General features: G+C 56.4%; 1 protein-coding gene across 4 annotated transcripts in view; it reads right to left on the bottom strand.

The window, feature by feature from the left end:
- Positions 1–11,543: 11,543 nt before the first annotated feature.
- FAM222B (family with sequence similarity 222 member B) overlaps positions 11,544–16,527 on the bottom strand; it is a 38,197-nt gene continuing 33,213 nt past the window's right edge. For all 4 annotated transcript variants that reach the window (XM_090025047.1, XM_090025044.1, XM_090025045.1 and 1 more), the window contains one exon: positions 11,544–15,401. In XM_090025047.1, coding sequence (XP_089881173.1) covers positions 13,870–15,384 — 1,515 coding nt within the window. In that variant the 5' untranslated portion in view covers positions 15,385–15,401 and the 3' untranslated portion in view covers positions 11,544–13,869. The remainder of the gene's footprint in view (positions 15,402–16,527) is intronic.

The following is a 16,527-nucleotide window of genomic DNA, read 5'->3' as shown; positions in this document are numbered from 1 at the left end:
CTGCCGGGGCGGGGGGCCGGGCTGAGCCGGGCTGGCGGACTTGTGCTGCCGCCGGGAGCAGGCGCGGATGCTGACTGCCCGGCACGCGCCCGTCGCCCGCACGGCCCCCGCGCTCGGCGCTGCCTGCGCCCGTCGCAGTGCCCGCGCCGCGGGGCCTGGGCAGAAGGAGCCGCTCTGCCCCGGCCGCCGGAGCCCGGGAGTGCGGCCTGTGGCGCTGCGCCGGGCGGCGGCTCCCGCGGGCGTGCGCGGGCGGCCGCGGCGCCGGTACAGCGACTCCCGTCGGGCAGCTGGGAAGTCTGCCCCGCACGTGTACTTCCAGGAAGCTGTTTTATTTCCGCTTGAGGTTTGAGTGTCTTTCAAAGAGGCTCAGGCGCACATCCGCAGTGAGCCCTCGGAGCTGGTCTCCATCCCGGGCTGGCGCAGCCAAGTCCCCTGCAGTGCCTTCCCAAGCTGGTTTTAGAACTAATTATGCAAACGTGTTAAGGTTAAGAGGCGCTTAAGGCTTCATTTAACATTTAAATTCATGCATTGCAAGAGAAGTGCAAGATTTCGCTAATTGCAAAGCGAGGAACTGAATTGACATGTCTTGCAGCGCTGCTCATTACCACGAGTTGCCCATTTCATGGCCCTCCGGCGGTGAAGTGCTCTCCGCGGGAGCTATTCGAAAGCAGCCGCACCTTATGGCAGACATCGCGTTTAAGACGGCAGAGGAAAAAAGTGCAAAAGAGCAGTGAAAAAGCAGCAGTGGTGTCACGGTCAGCCTCGGGAGCAGACGGCGCACAGGCGTGTTTGCTGCCTAGTTGCACAGCTGTCTCCCTTCACGTGGGGATGTGGCAGGCAAGCAGGTGACCTGGGCCATGGGCTTTGCCTGCCTGTGCTTTACTCACTTCTCTGCAGACCCGGCTGCAGCAATGCAAGGCAGAGGCAACAAACGCTTTCAGGGCAGTGCCTGATTCCTCCTGGATGGTCAGGCCTGGATGCAGGGCAGCGCGTCTAGCCTTCATAGTTTCTAGGGTCGGAAGGGACCTGAGCAGATCATCTAGTCTGACCCCCTGCCCTGGCAGGAAAGAGTACTGGGGTCAAACAACCCCAGCAAGGTGTTCATCCAGCCTCCTCTTAAAGCCCCCCAGGGTAGGAGCCAGCACCACTTCTCTTGGAAGTTGGTTCCGGATCCTAGCCGCCCTGACCGTGAAGTCGCGCCTCCTGATGTTGAGCCTGAATCTCCCCTCTGCCAGCTTATGACCGTTATTCCTGGTCACTCCTGGCGGTGCCTGCTGCTCCCCCCTGACTAGTTTGTAACAGGCCACTAGACCCCCCTCAGCCTTCTCCTGTGGAGGCTGAACAGGTTCAGGTCCTGTCGCCTCTCCTTGTAGGGCCTGCCCTGCTGCCCCCGATCATGCCAGTGGCCTCCTCTGGACCCTCTCCATGCTGTCCACATCCCCCCTGAAGTGTGGCGCCCAGAACTGGACGCAGTCCTCCAGCTGCGGTCTGACCAGCGCCGCACAGAGGGGGAGGATCACCTCCCTGGACCTGCTCGAGATGCATCTGTGGATGCACAACAAGGTGCGGCTGGCCTTCCTGACCACATCCTCACACTGCCGGCCCATGTTCATTTTGGAGTCAATGATGACCCCCAGATCCTTTTCCGCCTCCGTGCTGACAAGAGGGGAGTTCCCCAGCCTGTAGGTATGGTGCCGGCTCCTACAGGTGCAGCACCTTGCACTTGTCCGTGTTGAATCCCATCCTGTTCTCGTCCGCCCACCCCTGTGACCTGTCTAGGTCTGATTGTAGCCTGTTGCATCCTTCCAGTGTGCCCACGTCCCCCCACATCTTAGTGTCATCAGCAAATTTGAACAGGTGCTTTTTACCCCCTCGTCCAAGTCACCAATGAAGATGTTGAACAGTGCGGGCCCGAGGACCGAGCCCTGGGGGACCCCACTGCCCACGTCCTTCCAGGCTGAGAAGGACCCGTCCACCACCGCTCTCTGGGTGCGGCCCTCCAGCCAGTTGGCGACCCAATTGACTGTGAGTGTCGACACCACAGTCCCCCAGTTTCTGAATGAGAACGGGGTGAGAGACAGTGTCGAAGGCCTTCCGGAAGTCCAGGAAGACGACATCCACTGCTACCCCCGCATCTAACGATCTGGTGATCTGATCGCAAAAGGCCGCCAGGTTGGTCTGACAGGACCTGCCACTGATGAACCCGTGTTGGTTGCCCCTCAGCATGCAGTCCCCCGCTGGCCCCTCATGGATGTGTGCCAGCATAATTTTCTCAAACAGCTTGCCTAGGATCGAGGTGAGACTAACCGGCCTACAGTTTCCCGGGTCCTCCTTCCTGCCTTTTTTGAAGATGGGGACCACGCTGGCCCTCTTCCAGTCCTCTGGTACCTCACCAGAGCACCACGAGTGCTCGTAAAGCCGTGCCAGGGGACTTGCAATGACCTCGGCCAATTCCTTTAGTACTCTAGGGTGGAGCTCATCCGGGCCGGCTGACTTGAACACGTCCAACCCCTCCAGAAGCTCCCTAACTAAATCCTCGCTAACCCGTGGCCCAGGTGTGCCTCCCCCGGGGCCCGAGGGGGGCCCAGCAGGGAGGTGGCTGTTCTGGCCCCTACTTAGGACGACGGAGGCAAAGAAATCGTTAAACATGTTAGCTTTGTTGTCTGGTGTGACGACCAAGTTTCCCAATGCGTCCTGCAGGGGCCCCACATTACCCGGGACCTTCTTTTTACCCCCTACGTATTTAAAGAAGGACTTCTTATTGTCCTTAATCTGGGAAGCTAGCCCCAGCTCCATCTCTGCCTTGGCCTTCCTAACTGCCCCCCTACATCCCCGAGCAACTGCAGAATAGCCCTCCCTGGTGATGACCCCTTCTTTCCATTGGGTGTGCACCTCCTTTTTAGCAAGGAGACATTCCCGGATGCTTTTGGTGAGCCACGGAGGGTTGTGTGCCCTCCTGCTCCCTTTGATCCTCATTGGGATTACCTTCCTTTGGGCTTGGAGGATCGTCTCCTTAAGTAGCGACCGCTCTCCTTGGACACCCGGCTCCCCTCCCCTCCGGGACCTCAGCACTTCCCCGACTATCCTCCTTACCTCATTGAGGTCTGCCCTCCTGAAATCTAGGGCCACCACCTTGCTGGAGGCCTTTGCCACCTTGCCCTGGATGGTGAATCCCAGCAGGCGATGACCGCTGTCGCCCAGGTAGTCGAGCACCCGCAGCCCCCGCACCAGGTCATCACCCGTGGCCAGCACTAGGTCCAACAAGGCATCTCCCCTGGTGGGGCTGTGCACCTCCTGGGTTAGAGGGAGGTCCTGCGCTCTGGCCAAGAACCGACGTGAGCGGTCAGACCTGGCTGACTGCTCTTCCCAGCAGATATCCCGGAAGTTCAGGTCCCCCATGACTACCACATCCCTAGCCTTCGCCACCTCTGTGAGCTGACCCAAGAATTCCTGGTCGAGCTCTTCCCCCTGGTTGGGAGGTCTGTAGCAGACCCCCGCCGTTAAGTCTCTCTCCCCTCGACTGCCTTGTGCTCTAACCCAGAGCACCTCAGTGTGCCCCTCCCCTGGCTCCTTGCTAATTGACGAGGATGTGTATTCCTCCTTGATATAGAGTGCCCCCACCTCTCCTTCCTATCCTGTCCCTCCTGTACAGCCTATAGCCCTGGACATTCACCGCCCAGTCATACATTTCGTCCCACCGCGTTTCTGTGATCCCCACTATGTCCGGGCTGGTGTCGGCTAGCAGGAGGGTGAGCTCCTCCTGCTTGTTGCCCATACTACGAGCGTTTGTGTAGAGGCATTTGAGGCCTCCCGTGGGCGTGTGTGCTGACCCCCTCGTCCCAGCGTTACCCTGGCCCCTCTCTCTTACCTGTTTGATTGCTTCGCTCGTTGGGCTGGGCTGGGCTGGGCTGTAGTTGTGGGTGCTGTTTGGTCTGGCAGTCTGATGTTTCCTCCGCCTTCATGTTCCCCTTCCCCTGATGACCCTAGTTCAAAGCCCGCCGGAGGAGGTCCGCCAACCTTCGCTTGCCAGGCCAGGTTTCCATGCTGCACCGCTGAGCCTGAGCCAAGCAAAACGCCTGGCCGGTCACGGGCTGAGCCTCTGGGGACAGAGCAGCTCCAGGAGGTAGTCTGCCCCTACCGCAGACACATGCTCCAGCGCCGAGAGAGAGGACAGCTCTGGTGCAGCCCACGTCCTGTGCCCCAGGCAGACGGCTCCCTGCAGCCCTGTCTGGTGGGTATTTCCCCTGCTGCCAAGCGCACAGAAGCAGGGTAACCTGTGGCCACCCAGTCCGGCAGCTCCCCTCTCGCACGGACCACTCTCCGGGGCAAACTGCCAGGAAAGCTTATTGCGTGCTGCTCTGGCAAAGCTGCCCTGCTCTTGCACTGCACCCGGCGGGTTCAGAGCCGCTGGCAGTATCGTCTGATATGCCAGAGATGCCCGTGCTGCCTGTCAGCGGAGACCTCAGCTTGTCTGCTCACTGCGTGTACAAAGATGCTCTCAGGCAATGTTTTCCCTTCCAGTCATACTCGCTGACCCTTGGGGGGCCAAGAGCACCCGGTCGACCGTGCTTCTTACCTGCTTCTGTCATGCCTCTGCCCCTACATTGGCCTTGACCTTGATACAGTCACAGCTTTCACGGATTTTAGGGTTGGAAGGGACCCACTACATCATCAAGTCCGACCCCCGCCCTGGGCAGGGGGGTGACCCCGGCCAATCTCCTCTTCAACACCTCCGAGGAAGGGGACAGCACTGCCTGCCTTGAAGCCTGTTCCAGATTTTGGCAACCCTCGCTGTAACAAATCTTTCCTGATGGGCGGTCTGAATCTGCTCGCCTTCAGCTTGTGGCTACCGTTACCCCGACGGGCGCCCTGGTGAACAGCGTATCCCCTATTTCCTGCTGTCCCCCCGATGCGTTTGTAGATGCCCACAAGATCACCTCTCAGTCTCCTCTTCTGCAGCCTGAAGAGGTTCAGGTCCCTCAGTCGGTCCTCATAGGGCTTTTTTCTGTAGGCCTTTAACCATACATGTAGCCCTCCTCAGGCCCCTCTCCATGCTGTCCACATCCCCCCTGAAGTGCGGCGCCCAGAGCTGGACGCAGTCCTCCAGCTGCGGCCTGACCAGTGCCGCATGGAGGGGGAGTATCGCCTCCCTGGGCCTGGTTGAGATGCACCTACTAATGCAAGAAAGGGTGCGGGTGCTTTACTTATTGCTCCATCACACCGGTGACTCGTGGTCTTTTTGGAGTCGACTACGACTCCAAGATCCCTGTCCGCAGTTGTGCTGCTTGGACCGGTCCCTCCCAGGCTGCAGGAGAGTGGATGATTCGTCCTCCCTCAGTGCAACACACGGCACTTATCCTTGTTAAACTGCCTCCTATTCTGTTCGGCCCATCTCCCCGGCCTGTCCAAATCCGCTCTGGCTTGTGTACCGCCCCCATACTTTGGTGTCATCTGCAAACCTGGCCAGGCTGCTTTCCACGTCCTTGTCCAAGTCACTAATGAAGATATTGAGCAGCACCGGTCCCAGGACAGCGCCTCGGGGGCTCCGCCGCCCACCTTTCTCCAGGTAGAGACCGACCCGTCCGCCACCGCTCTCCCGGCACATCCCATAAGCCAAGTTTCCGCCCGCCCAACCTACATTGCAGCTCTTTAGTGTATTTATCAGAACTGGGTGCGACACTTTGTCAAAGGCTTTTGTAAAATCTAAGTAAATAACATCTACCTCTATTCCTTCATCCGAGGATTTTGTGACCCGGTCGTAAGATGAAAGCAGGCTAGTCAGGCAGGATCTGCCTGCTGTGAACCCATGCTGGTTGCCCCTTAGCATTATTTTACCCACTGCTCCCCCACAAATGTAACCCTTAATTTTCTCAAAGGTCTTGCCAAGGATACAGGTGAGACTAAGTAGCCTATAGTTACTCGGTCCCTCCTTTCTGCCCTTGAAAATTGGGACCACGTTGGCCCTTTTCCAGTCCTCCGGGACCTGACCAGAGCGCCACAAGTGCTCAAAGAGTTGTGCCAGCAGCTCCGCTATGACTCCAGCTAATTCCCTCAGTACCTGGGGATGGAGACCATCAGGGCCTGTTGACCTCAGTACACCCAGCCCCTCCAAGTGCCCCTTTACTAGGTCTGCACGAACAGTTGGTGGGTTGGCATCTATCTCGCGCTTACCTGACGTCCCATTGGGATGCATGCTTGTACCTGTGTCCGGGTACACAGATGCAAAGAAATCATCGAGGAGCTCTACTCTGGCCATCCTCTCCATTACCAGTTAGTTACCCTAGTCCATCTTGAAGGGGCCTATGTTACCCTGCGCTTTTTGCTTCCTATGTATTTAAAGAATTGCTTTTTGTTACCCTTAACTTTTGCTGCCAGCCTCAGCTCCATCTCCGCTTTGGCTCTCCTCGCTGCTTCCCTGCAAGCTCGAGCCGAGCAGGTGAACTCCTCCTCGGTGGCTCCCCCTGCCTCCACAGCCTGTAGGCCTCTCTTTCCCCCTCCAGGCTCTCCTGGTCTCCCTGCTCCACCAAGAGAGCTTCTTTGCTATTTTGCCCCCCTTCATGTGTGCTGGGCTGGTCCCTTGAGAAACGCCCACCCTTCCTGGACTCCCATCTCTCCGATGCTTTTGCCCGTCAGTCCCTCCCTAACTAATCCCCTGAGCTTGTTGAAGTTGGTCTTCCTCAGTCCAGCACTTCAGCCCTGCTCGTTATCGTCCCCACCTTTCACCGGATAGTACTTGAGGTGGAACATCACACGTGGCTCCCGGCGCACCGCGTACACAGCACCCATAGCTCGCAGCCTGTCCCACGGGAGCGCCTCCTCCTCTCGTCACGCCGGGGAGCCGGCCATCGGTGCCGTGCGCACGAAGTGCCTGGAGCCACGTGTGATGACAGACGTTCTCACAAACCGAACGCCGCTTCTTCCAGGAGCGTTCAACCCTGATGCCGTCTTCTCGACCCCAAATTCTGCAGTCACGCTGCACGGTACAAAACCACAAGTGCTCATTAGATAAAGCTGCAGCTGGACCCTGCAGATCCATCGCTGCTGTCGCAGGCGTTGCTTTTCCTTCCGTTAAGCTCCTGTGGAAACGAGGGCCTCTCCGGGCAGAGAACATGTCTGACAAGGCTTCTGGCCCGCGTACGGGAGCAGGAGTGCCTAGTCTGCACATGTAACGTCAACTTCGCCCGGTAGAAAGTGGCTGATTGAAGGGGTCTCAAAATGCCCCCGAGACCCTTCCCTGAGGCAGTGCAAAGGGAGAGGCTGTCCCTGCCGCTGTAGCACAAACGTCAACTCTCCTGCGTGCTTTGAGGGCGGCGTTTTCCAAAAGGCTCACGGTCTCGGGGCTGCTGGGAAGCTTCAGCTACCAGCTGCTCAGCCCCTTTTGAGCGTGGGGTTTAGGAGCTGTGCGGGTGCAGCCGGGATCTCGGGTGCCAGCTGAAGGGGACGGCCGAGTCCCCGAGCGTGTGGTCTGCCAGCTGTCCTGTAACGTGTAAGACGAGAGGCGTAGGCGCTGCCCGCGTGAATAGGCAGCACCTGTAGCATGGCAGAGGGTGCAGCACGCACGCGGGGAGCGTGGCTGAGCTCGTCGGAGGGTGCGATGGTTCGGCTGGAGGCTGAGGACGGCCACTTGCTGCAGCCGTTGTACGGGGAGGCCCACACGGGAAGCTCCATGTCACCTCTGCCTGCCCGATTCCCGGGACGTCGGACCCTGGGCTGGTCACCACCGAGCAGCTGAGTGTGCGGTCCATCGGACTGGCACAAGGAGCCGGGCACGTACCGTGCTCACCACCTTTGACTGTAACCCGCGTATTCCTGCCCGAGGCAGGTGGCCTCCCCGGGGGCACCGCAGAGGTGTGAGCCCCCATTGACCTGTGGCTGTCCTGCTCCCCGCGCCCTGCAAGAGGAGCTCTGGTGGGCTGCAACCTCGTGGGAGAAGCACAGCCCTCCAGAGCCCAGGTCCGTCTTGCCCGGGCTCCTGCACTGCAGGGCAGCGGAGAGCGGAGGCTGGAGGGAGCGACTGGGCCCGACCTGGGTCTCCCCAACCCCGCTCCCGCTTGCAGCCTCCCGCACGGAGGGTCCAGGCAGGCGCGCGGCAGAGGCCGTGCCCCCACCCCTGCGCCGCGGCTCCCGACGCCGCTTTCCGCAGAAGGGCCCGAGCCCGGCTGAGTGTGGCTGAGCGCTCGGCGCCGGCCGGGCCCGGGGGCACGACGCCCACTGGAGCCCGCGCCGGGCGAGACGGAAGGGCCCGGTGCTCGCTCTCGGCGGCCGGCCGGCCGGCCTCGTGCCGTGACACCTGCCGCGGCCGGCAACAAACCCCCGGCGCCCTCCCCGTCGGCGTTGCCACATCCTGACCGGCCTCCCCGCCTGCGCCCGGGCACCTGCCCTGACTGGCTCGCGGGGGGCTGGGATGCCGGGAGCTGCGTGCTCCCCCGCCGGCTACGGGGGGCCTGCTTGCTGCGGCCCCGGGCCCGAGGCCTGCCCAGGCCTCGACGGCGCCCACCAGCACGGTGCAGGACGCTCGCTGCCCGGCCCCAACCATTGTCAGACCCCCCCACCCCCAAAACTGACAGCCCCTCCGTTGAAAACCATACCCCCCAAACTCTCAGCACTGGCGGATGCCGGGACTCCGGGGTTGGCGGTAGTGGAGGGGACGACTCTGTCTGCTGAAGTCATTGCTGCCGAACCGCCGGGAATTTATGGTGCTCAGGAGAGGTCCCAGGAGTCTGGAAGAGGACCAATGTTATTCCCATTTTCAAGAAGCGGGGGAGTGGGGACCCAGGGAACTAGAGGCGAATCGGCCTGAATTCAATCCCAGGAAAAATCCTCCAAAAATGTCTCAAGGAGTCCATATACAATAAGCTAGTAGAAGGCAAAATCCTGAAGGACAGCCAGCACGGCTTTGCTGTGGGTCAGTCTGACTAACATCCTCCTTCTCCGACAGTTACTCACCCCCTGGACACGGGACAGGAGGATGGAGTCATTTACTTGGACTTTAGGAAGGGCTTTTACTTGGTGTCCCACGGGGCTGTCAAGGTAGACCTAGGGGACTATGGGCTCAACGATTTGAGCGCAAGATGAGTTTTAAAGCAACACCACCAGCGGCTGCCTCTTCCCCCGAAGCAGTGGCTCAACATTTTTAGACTGAAGGTCGCCCTTGGAGAAGGCCAGCTCTTAGCTCTCACTCATCTTTCGCGTGCAGATAAAGAACAAGATAGTTCTCTAGGTTGCAAAGAGCACAGAAAACCCCGGGGCAGAAGGGTCTGGCACCCTGCGCTCCTTTTCAAGTGTCTGTGAATCGTGGCGGTGTTTGCACACAACCGTGCTAGTATGCAACACCCTTAAAAGGATCTGGAGGCACCCCAGGGCGCTGCAGCATCAGAACTAGAACAGACCCTGCATCTCCTGTGCCACCAGCCCCATTGACTAGATCCACGTCGCTTCACCCGTGTCTGAGGCTTTGGCACAAACAGTGCGTGTTAGACATTAGCTTTCATATTTTGCTATATTAAACTGGGTGTTATCTATCTGCCTCTTGCTTCCAGCAATGCAGAGCTTGGCCAGAGGGTTAAGGAGGACATTACGTCTCCACGCGACTTCACCGTGTCATGTTTTTAGCGCGTCTCAGGATAGCAGAAGTACCCACTGCACTAATAGCTCCAGGATTGCAGAAAGGAAAGCCCGTCCCCCCCCCACAAAGGAACAGAGCCGGGAACGCTCCTCCAGGCAACATGCCCGTGGCTCCCCCTTTTCTGCAGCTGAGCACCACAGGCCCACCAGCCTCAGTCACTCACAGCACAAAGACGGCAGAACGGGTAGCAGGAACAGGTCTTTTTTTTTTTTTTTGGCTTTACTTTTTATTTCTCCTGTGGACAAAAAGGCTCTAGTTTATACCCGTAGCATGTGAGAAGCAGCGCATAGAATAAATCCACGTGTTTCATGAAATACAGCAAGTCCCAATTCTCTCCACTGCAAACATTTCCGCTCCGTTTCTACGGGAATGGCCAAGTCCTGTGGAGATCTCGTTGCGGCAGAAGCTTCAAGAAAAGATTTTAAAGGGGAAAAAAAAAAAATCACAAGCGCCACTATAAAAATGTTACCTTTGGGCTGTAACAAATTGGGCATCTGACTGAACAGCTTCAAAGCCCCCGCTTAGTAGACGACACGAGAGAGGGAAGCTTCCCGTTGGAAGGCTTTCCACCACTTCCCCACTTATCGCTTCGGTGTCCGATCGCCACAAAACTTCAGTGGGAAGAGTCACTAGAAACCATCAGAAGCGCCATATCCTGCCGAGCTGGCGCAGGGTGGCGTGGTGCCGAGATCACAGCATGGAGCAGTCCAGAACTTGCCGAGGAGAAAGCGCACAAGACCCCTGGTCCTTATGCTAGCCCAGGGGTAGAGTCCTTTCGTCGAGGCATTCACAGGCAGGCAGGGAGACAGAGAAGGCAGCTGCTTGCGCTCCAGGTTGCAAAGCGCTTGGCCTTGCTGAGGGGAGGCAGCGGGAAGCCGCACCGCTCGGTCTGGAATGGGGGTGCATGCTCCAACGGCAGGCCCCCACGTCTCTGCTGCCCCCAGTGAAAAGCCCTAGATGGCTACAAGGATGGCCTACACATTCAGTGTGTGCCCACAGCTCCCACCCCACTGGAGGCACTTCCACAGCCTTCGGCACTGCACAGAGCAAGGACTGACACCAAGCAGCTGGTCTCTGCATCAGCAGGACCGAGGGTGGGGAAACGTCCAGCCGAAGGAACCCTGCGAAGCGTTGCCGCAGGTCGGACGTGTAGCTCCTGCCACGCAGAGGCACAGGCACCGCTCTACGGCAGACCCGGGGGAGGAGGTACTCCCGGGCTCCGGCTGCGGGGCCAGCGCAGCGCTCCCTTTGCTCTCCTGCCGAGCGCAGCCCCTCATCATTGGGAAATGAGGCCGGAAGGGACCTTGCGAGGTCAACTCATCCAGCCCCCTGCGCAGCGCAGGATCGCCCGATTAAACCGTCAGAGCCTTGCTGGGCTGCCGTTGGAGTCAGTCTATCTGACAAGCTGCATCTCTAAAGCAAAAGTGGAATGAGTGAAAGTATTTTAAAACGTGTCAGGCCCCCCCGAGTCAGGAGAGTTTGCTAGAAGAACAGAAAGCTGTTCGCCACAGGCCGATGCAGAAATGGAGAGAGAGAGAGTGTGTGAGTGTGAGTGTGTTTTACAGAAAAATAAGAACTCGGGCCACATTGTAGTGGCTTGTAAGAGCAAACGGTGTTTCTCAAGCAGGCTAATGCAACGTCCTACCTAGATGTATGTGCCTTGGGAATATTTTTGCTTCCCAGTCCTGATGCTCCGGGCCCACGCCAGCAGTGCCGGGGGCAGTTACCAGGGCAGAACAAGATTCACAGAGCGTCTTCCATGGCTTACTGTAACATCAACATAGCTGCCGGCATCTTAATCGCTTTCTGCCACGAGCCACAACACGGGGCTGCGGTGGTTCTTTCGGGAGGAGAGCAGAAGGAACGTTAGTGTTAAATAACAGTCTGGGTTCGTAGGTATAGCAGGCTAATGCAGAGAGGAGATACCAATATTTTATTTAGTAAAAAGGCTTGTATCCAGGTCGCAGACACCTCACAGTAACTAACTTAGCAGGGCATGTTAAAGTCATAGCACAGCCCTAGATCAATCTGGGGGAGGGGAAGACAATAGGGAGAAGAGAAGGAAGCAGCTTCAGACTCAAACCTTGGCTTCCAAGATAATGTATTCAGAAAAATATTGCATGAAAAGCCTCAGGATTTTTGTTCTTTCATAGATGTATATTTACCAGTTTTCACAAAGACTTCAGGAATACGATTATAAACAATAAATTAGGACTTCATGTTGCTATCATTTGGCATAACACAATCAGGCAATTTTTCCTTTTTAAATATAAGGCAACACAAGCCAACACATAATTTAATCCGTCTTTAGTCAAATTGCTTAACTTTGCTAAAGAGTTATCACTAAAGAACGGTTATAGTACACTTAAAAGAATTTAAATAATGACAGGGTATAAGTGTACTGCCTTACGCAAGGAGTCAGAAAACGTACTCTGCTAAGCTTTGAAACCTAAATATTTGTTACAGCCCAGAACTACACGTCTAAATTAAAAAAATACAAAGAAACGTTTTCTAATTTTCCCATTTACGAAAAACTTTAAGAATCTCTAGCCAACTAGGACGTCACTTCAAAACTTGTAGGTTTGTTGTTTGTTTTTTAAATTTTGTATGATGTCTTAAGATTTTAAACCATGCTCATTAAGGACAGTTCAAGGAGCAAATACTTAAGGCTTTGTTTTTCAAAGGGCTGTGAGGGGAGGCCAGTGAATGGCAGAGGCCAGTGGGTTCACTCATACACAATGCTACTCAAACCCACACTACCAGGCGACATTCATACAGAAATATTACACTTAAAAGTTACAGTGTAGAGCAATATTTTTAGCCAGTGTACATATAAAGAATCGATGCATTTACTTTTCTTTTTTAAATTCCAAACTTGATTGTGATCATTACATTCAAGTATCAGTCTCGTTGCAGATGAGAAGCTTCCTACGCACAACAAACCGAACTAGTAAAAAAACAGAAGGGAGTTTTCGATGTGCTGAAGAGACCGAGACACCGAGGTTACCCATGGGTTAGTGTTCTTTCTACTGGTCACCAACTCAGCTACGCTGTCAGTGGTGTGGGGAGAGAAGAGAAGAAAAGTAGTTAGGCACCGAGACGCTGGGGAAATGGTACTTTTCTAAATAGCTTCGTAGCACTTCCCAGAGAAAACCTCTCCTGTGGCGCGTTAATGTATGCCCCGCCACATCTCGAGACTGGAGCGTCACTTCGCAGCAGATACCTCCCCTTGCACGGGTCCTGCCGCTGGAATGTGAGACTGCCACGCCGCCCCACGCCCCTTCCATTGCACTGGAGACGGACCTCCTTTGATGCCTCCCCACCCTGAAGTTAATCCTATCTACTGGGGGAGAAGCCGAACCCTTTTTGGGGTGGTCAGCGGGTCTGGATCCCTGGGATAAAACCTCACTACAGCACTTTGCATCAGGACATCCAGACTCCTAGCAGCGAGGGGTTCAGACATAGTTAGCTTTCCAAACAGCGAGGGGGAAGGGAAATCAGAGGGAGGCGGTGGCAGCCACCAACGCAGCTGGGTAGCCTACGTCCTAAAACTGCCAACCCCCTCATACCCTGTCCTCAACAAAGCGTTCAGAAAAAAAATTGGTAAGGGACTTTGACTTTGGGCAAAGTCTAAACAATAAATGCAGAACTCTGCAAGCGCCAGCAAAAAGAGCTTCAGCCTATATTAATGCCTAAATAGATAACCCTAGCTGGATCCTTTCAAAAGCAGGCTTCCTTTTCAATTAAATAGGCCTCTAGACAGTGCAAATGGTCAATGTTTAATGCATGTAATGAAATGGACTTCAGGGTTGAAAACAAGCCCTGCTTCCTGACAAATTCTCTTGCTCTTAATCATCAGAGGAAATTGAAATGGAAATGTAAGCAGCTATTGGTACCTGGCTCTTTAAAGAGCCGGCTAGGAGATGCAGCTGTGAACCCTGCCGCAACAACGCGAGGCCAGCAAATAGTTACCAAGCAGAAGGCAAAGGCTGTGCAGAGGGGATTCTGTGAAGAAACGGCCGTGGCATGCGATGGCATGAGCCAGCTCTTTGAAACAAAAGGCATGTGAAGTACCGGACGCAAAAGGAGACAGGCAATGCGGAGGCAAAGCTTTTAAATATACGGTATTGTTTTGTTTCAATGGTTACTATAATGATCACACAAGTTTGCAAGTTAAAAATGCCTTGCTTATTAATTAAAATTAAGACTAAACCTATAATTTTGTCTGTGAAAGTGACTGCAGCCTATCTATACCCTGGGTGCTGAATATGAAGATTTCGACTATCGGTTGGTTCAGGCGCTCGGTTCATGGGAGGCCGATGGACTTTTCCCAGCACGGCCATGCTCTGATCTCTGAAGCAAGACTGCTGGAAGTCCCCGCTTAGGTAATCCATGGTCTGCATCACGTTACTCTGGCTGGATGAGCCAGCTCCAGCTCGATAGTGAGTTCCTGCTGCACAATCTAGCGGCGCGCCTGCTGGCTGTCCTCCGTGAAAAGGCATGGCAAGGTCTTGCGACCCAGAGCTGTCACTGTTCGGTGTGGGCAGAATGTTATTCCATATGGGCTGGAAATAGTGCCCATTCGTATATGGCAAGGGGCCCTGCAACCCGTTCACAGGTGGGGAAGGTGTAGGCTTCTCGAGGGGAGGCTTTAAGTTGAAAGACTGGCCCATGCACAGTTCTTGAGGGTAGCTGGATGTCTTACCAGGGAACCCTGGCCCTGCAAGCTCTCTCTGAGGGTGCTTTCCGGCGAGTCCAGCAGGCCCAGCCGCGTCACCGCACATTTGCTGCAGATGGGCAAGCTGGTGCTGGTTCCAGGCGGCCGCTTTGATTTCGCTCTGGTACGCGGCCGGCACTCTGTTAACGTTCACCATGGGCACATTAACGGAGGCGGAGGGCAGAGCAGCAGCGTGGTCGACAGGGTTAACTACACAGGAAGGCATGGGCGTGGGGACGTTGTGAGTTGATACCCTGGTACTTGCATTGATAAGCAGGTTACGACTTATGGGGCTGGGGTTTGCAATCTGTCCCTCACAGACTGAGGTAGTGCTAATGCCAGCTCTGGCCTGGCAGAACTGGTTGATCTGGTGCACGATGCTGCTCAGGTCTGGCGGCTGGCTCTGCTGCAGAGTGGCAGCCATGGAGAGGGGGATGGTTGAGGTAGACACGGTCACATTCGGCGGCGCGTCTGCATCCGGCATCTTTCTGCTTCCATGTAAACCTGGCTGCAGCAGCGGGTTCGCGGGGTGCTGCAGCGCCTGGTGTGCCAGGCTCGGGGGGTGCTGCAAGCCCTGGGCCGGCGGCATGCTCTGAGGGTGTGGCAAAGCCTGCGGCTGCGGGATGCCCTGAGGGTGCTGCGGGATGCTCTGGGGGTGCGGCAGAGTCTGTGCATGCTGAAGAGCCTGCTGGCGTGCGAGCGCCTGGGGGTGGCTTAAAGTGCTAGGTGCAACATACGGCGTGGAAGGGGGGTTCATCATGGCGTCCGACAGCAGGCGCGTGCGGGTCCCGTCAAAGTCCTTGAGGATGCCCTTTGCGGGAGATTTCACGATTGCCAGCAGGCCGGTTTTGGTGGTGGCCTGAGGCGGGTAAGGACTGTACCTCTGGCCTGAAGTATCGAGTCCGTTCACAGTACGGCGTATGTGTTTCCTCTGGGGAACCTTGACGCTGTTGGGAAATATTTTTATAGTCAGTGGGTTGTTGGCGACCTTCTTAGCATAAGCATCCAATTCTGCTGGGGTAGGATACTGTGCAGATCTCATTTTCTGTGTAGTGTCCCCTGCGGAGAGAGGGAGAGAACCCATGAGTCCTGACCCTTGCTAGAGAGCCCCACCGCACCGTGAAAAGCCCCCCCCCGAACCAAGCGGCCAGAGCAGCATCTGCCCTGAAATCATGGCCAAAGAACAGGAACTTCCTTCCCTTCGCTGCTGGGCTAGCGACGCAGCCCTGCTGTGCAACCTTGGGCAAGACCTGCCTTGGGCAGCAGGGCCGTGCCCAACGGCTCCTTGTTCCAAACTGGTTTGTGCCAAGCCGTGAAGGGCAGCAAACAAAACGAACGCGGAGTGGTAAGTGCCTGGGCCGGTCTCCACCTTGGAGGACTTCCTAGGCCAGGTAAGGGGGTGGGAGAAGGGAAGCCCAGAACAGGCGTGCAGCAGCTGAACTTAAATCTGCCTCTTCCCGCGCTGCCATGGCCGCCCTCAGAAGCCTGAGCTTTGTGTTCAGGAAAGAGAGAGCAGATTTTAAAGAGAGGCACAACCCTCACGCAGGCCCCCAGGAGCCATTTGGGCAGATGCTTCCCGGCCTCTAACTTCAGCTTCCTTCTAACCCAGCGGCATTTGAACGCAGCTCTTAAAGGGTCCCTCTTCCTTCCCGGCAGGAAGCATCGACTGCCTGAACCCAGCCAGGTGAGAGCTTATCGTCTCCGCCCTGCTCGGGTGCGCTGCTCTGCACCTTCATCAGCTGTGATGCTCAGTCGGGGCGGTGGCCAAACGAAGGACAGAAGGAGGCTGGCGATCACCTTCCCAGATCAGAGGCCCATTCCTTCACTAAGCACAGGCAAAGCATGCCCAGAGCCACCCTGTCATCACCTGGAAGACACGCACCTCACTGCTCAAGCTCAGGCAGGGGCCTATTACAACATGTCAGGAGCAGCCTTTGGATAAAAGCAAGGGGAGCATGTGCCTCTCACTAGGCAGCTCAACTCAACCCACTTCCCCTCCACAGCTATGTGCTGGCTACCTCCCACGAGCTACAGCTGTAACAGGGATTTTATAAGCTTCTAGTACACGCTTCCAGCTTCAGACTCCTCCTTTGCTTGATTTTTCCTCCTGCACTTTGTTTGCCAGAAGAGGCATCTCCCCTCCAGCTAGCACAGCACAGTGCTTGGCACCCCCCGCCGACTCCTA

The sequence above is a fragment of the Crocodylus siamensis genome, chromosome 13 (assembly GCF_052110815.1).
Source record: "Crocodylus siamensis isolate JL-2025a chromosome 13, ASM5211081v1, whole genome shotgun sequence".
Taxonomy (NCBI): Eukaryota; Metazoa; Chordata; order Crocodylia; family Crocodylidae; genus Crocodylus; species Crocodylus siamensis.
This window is presented reverse-complemented; position numbering and strand designations above follow the sequence as displayed.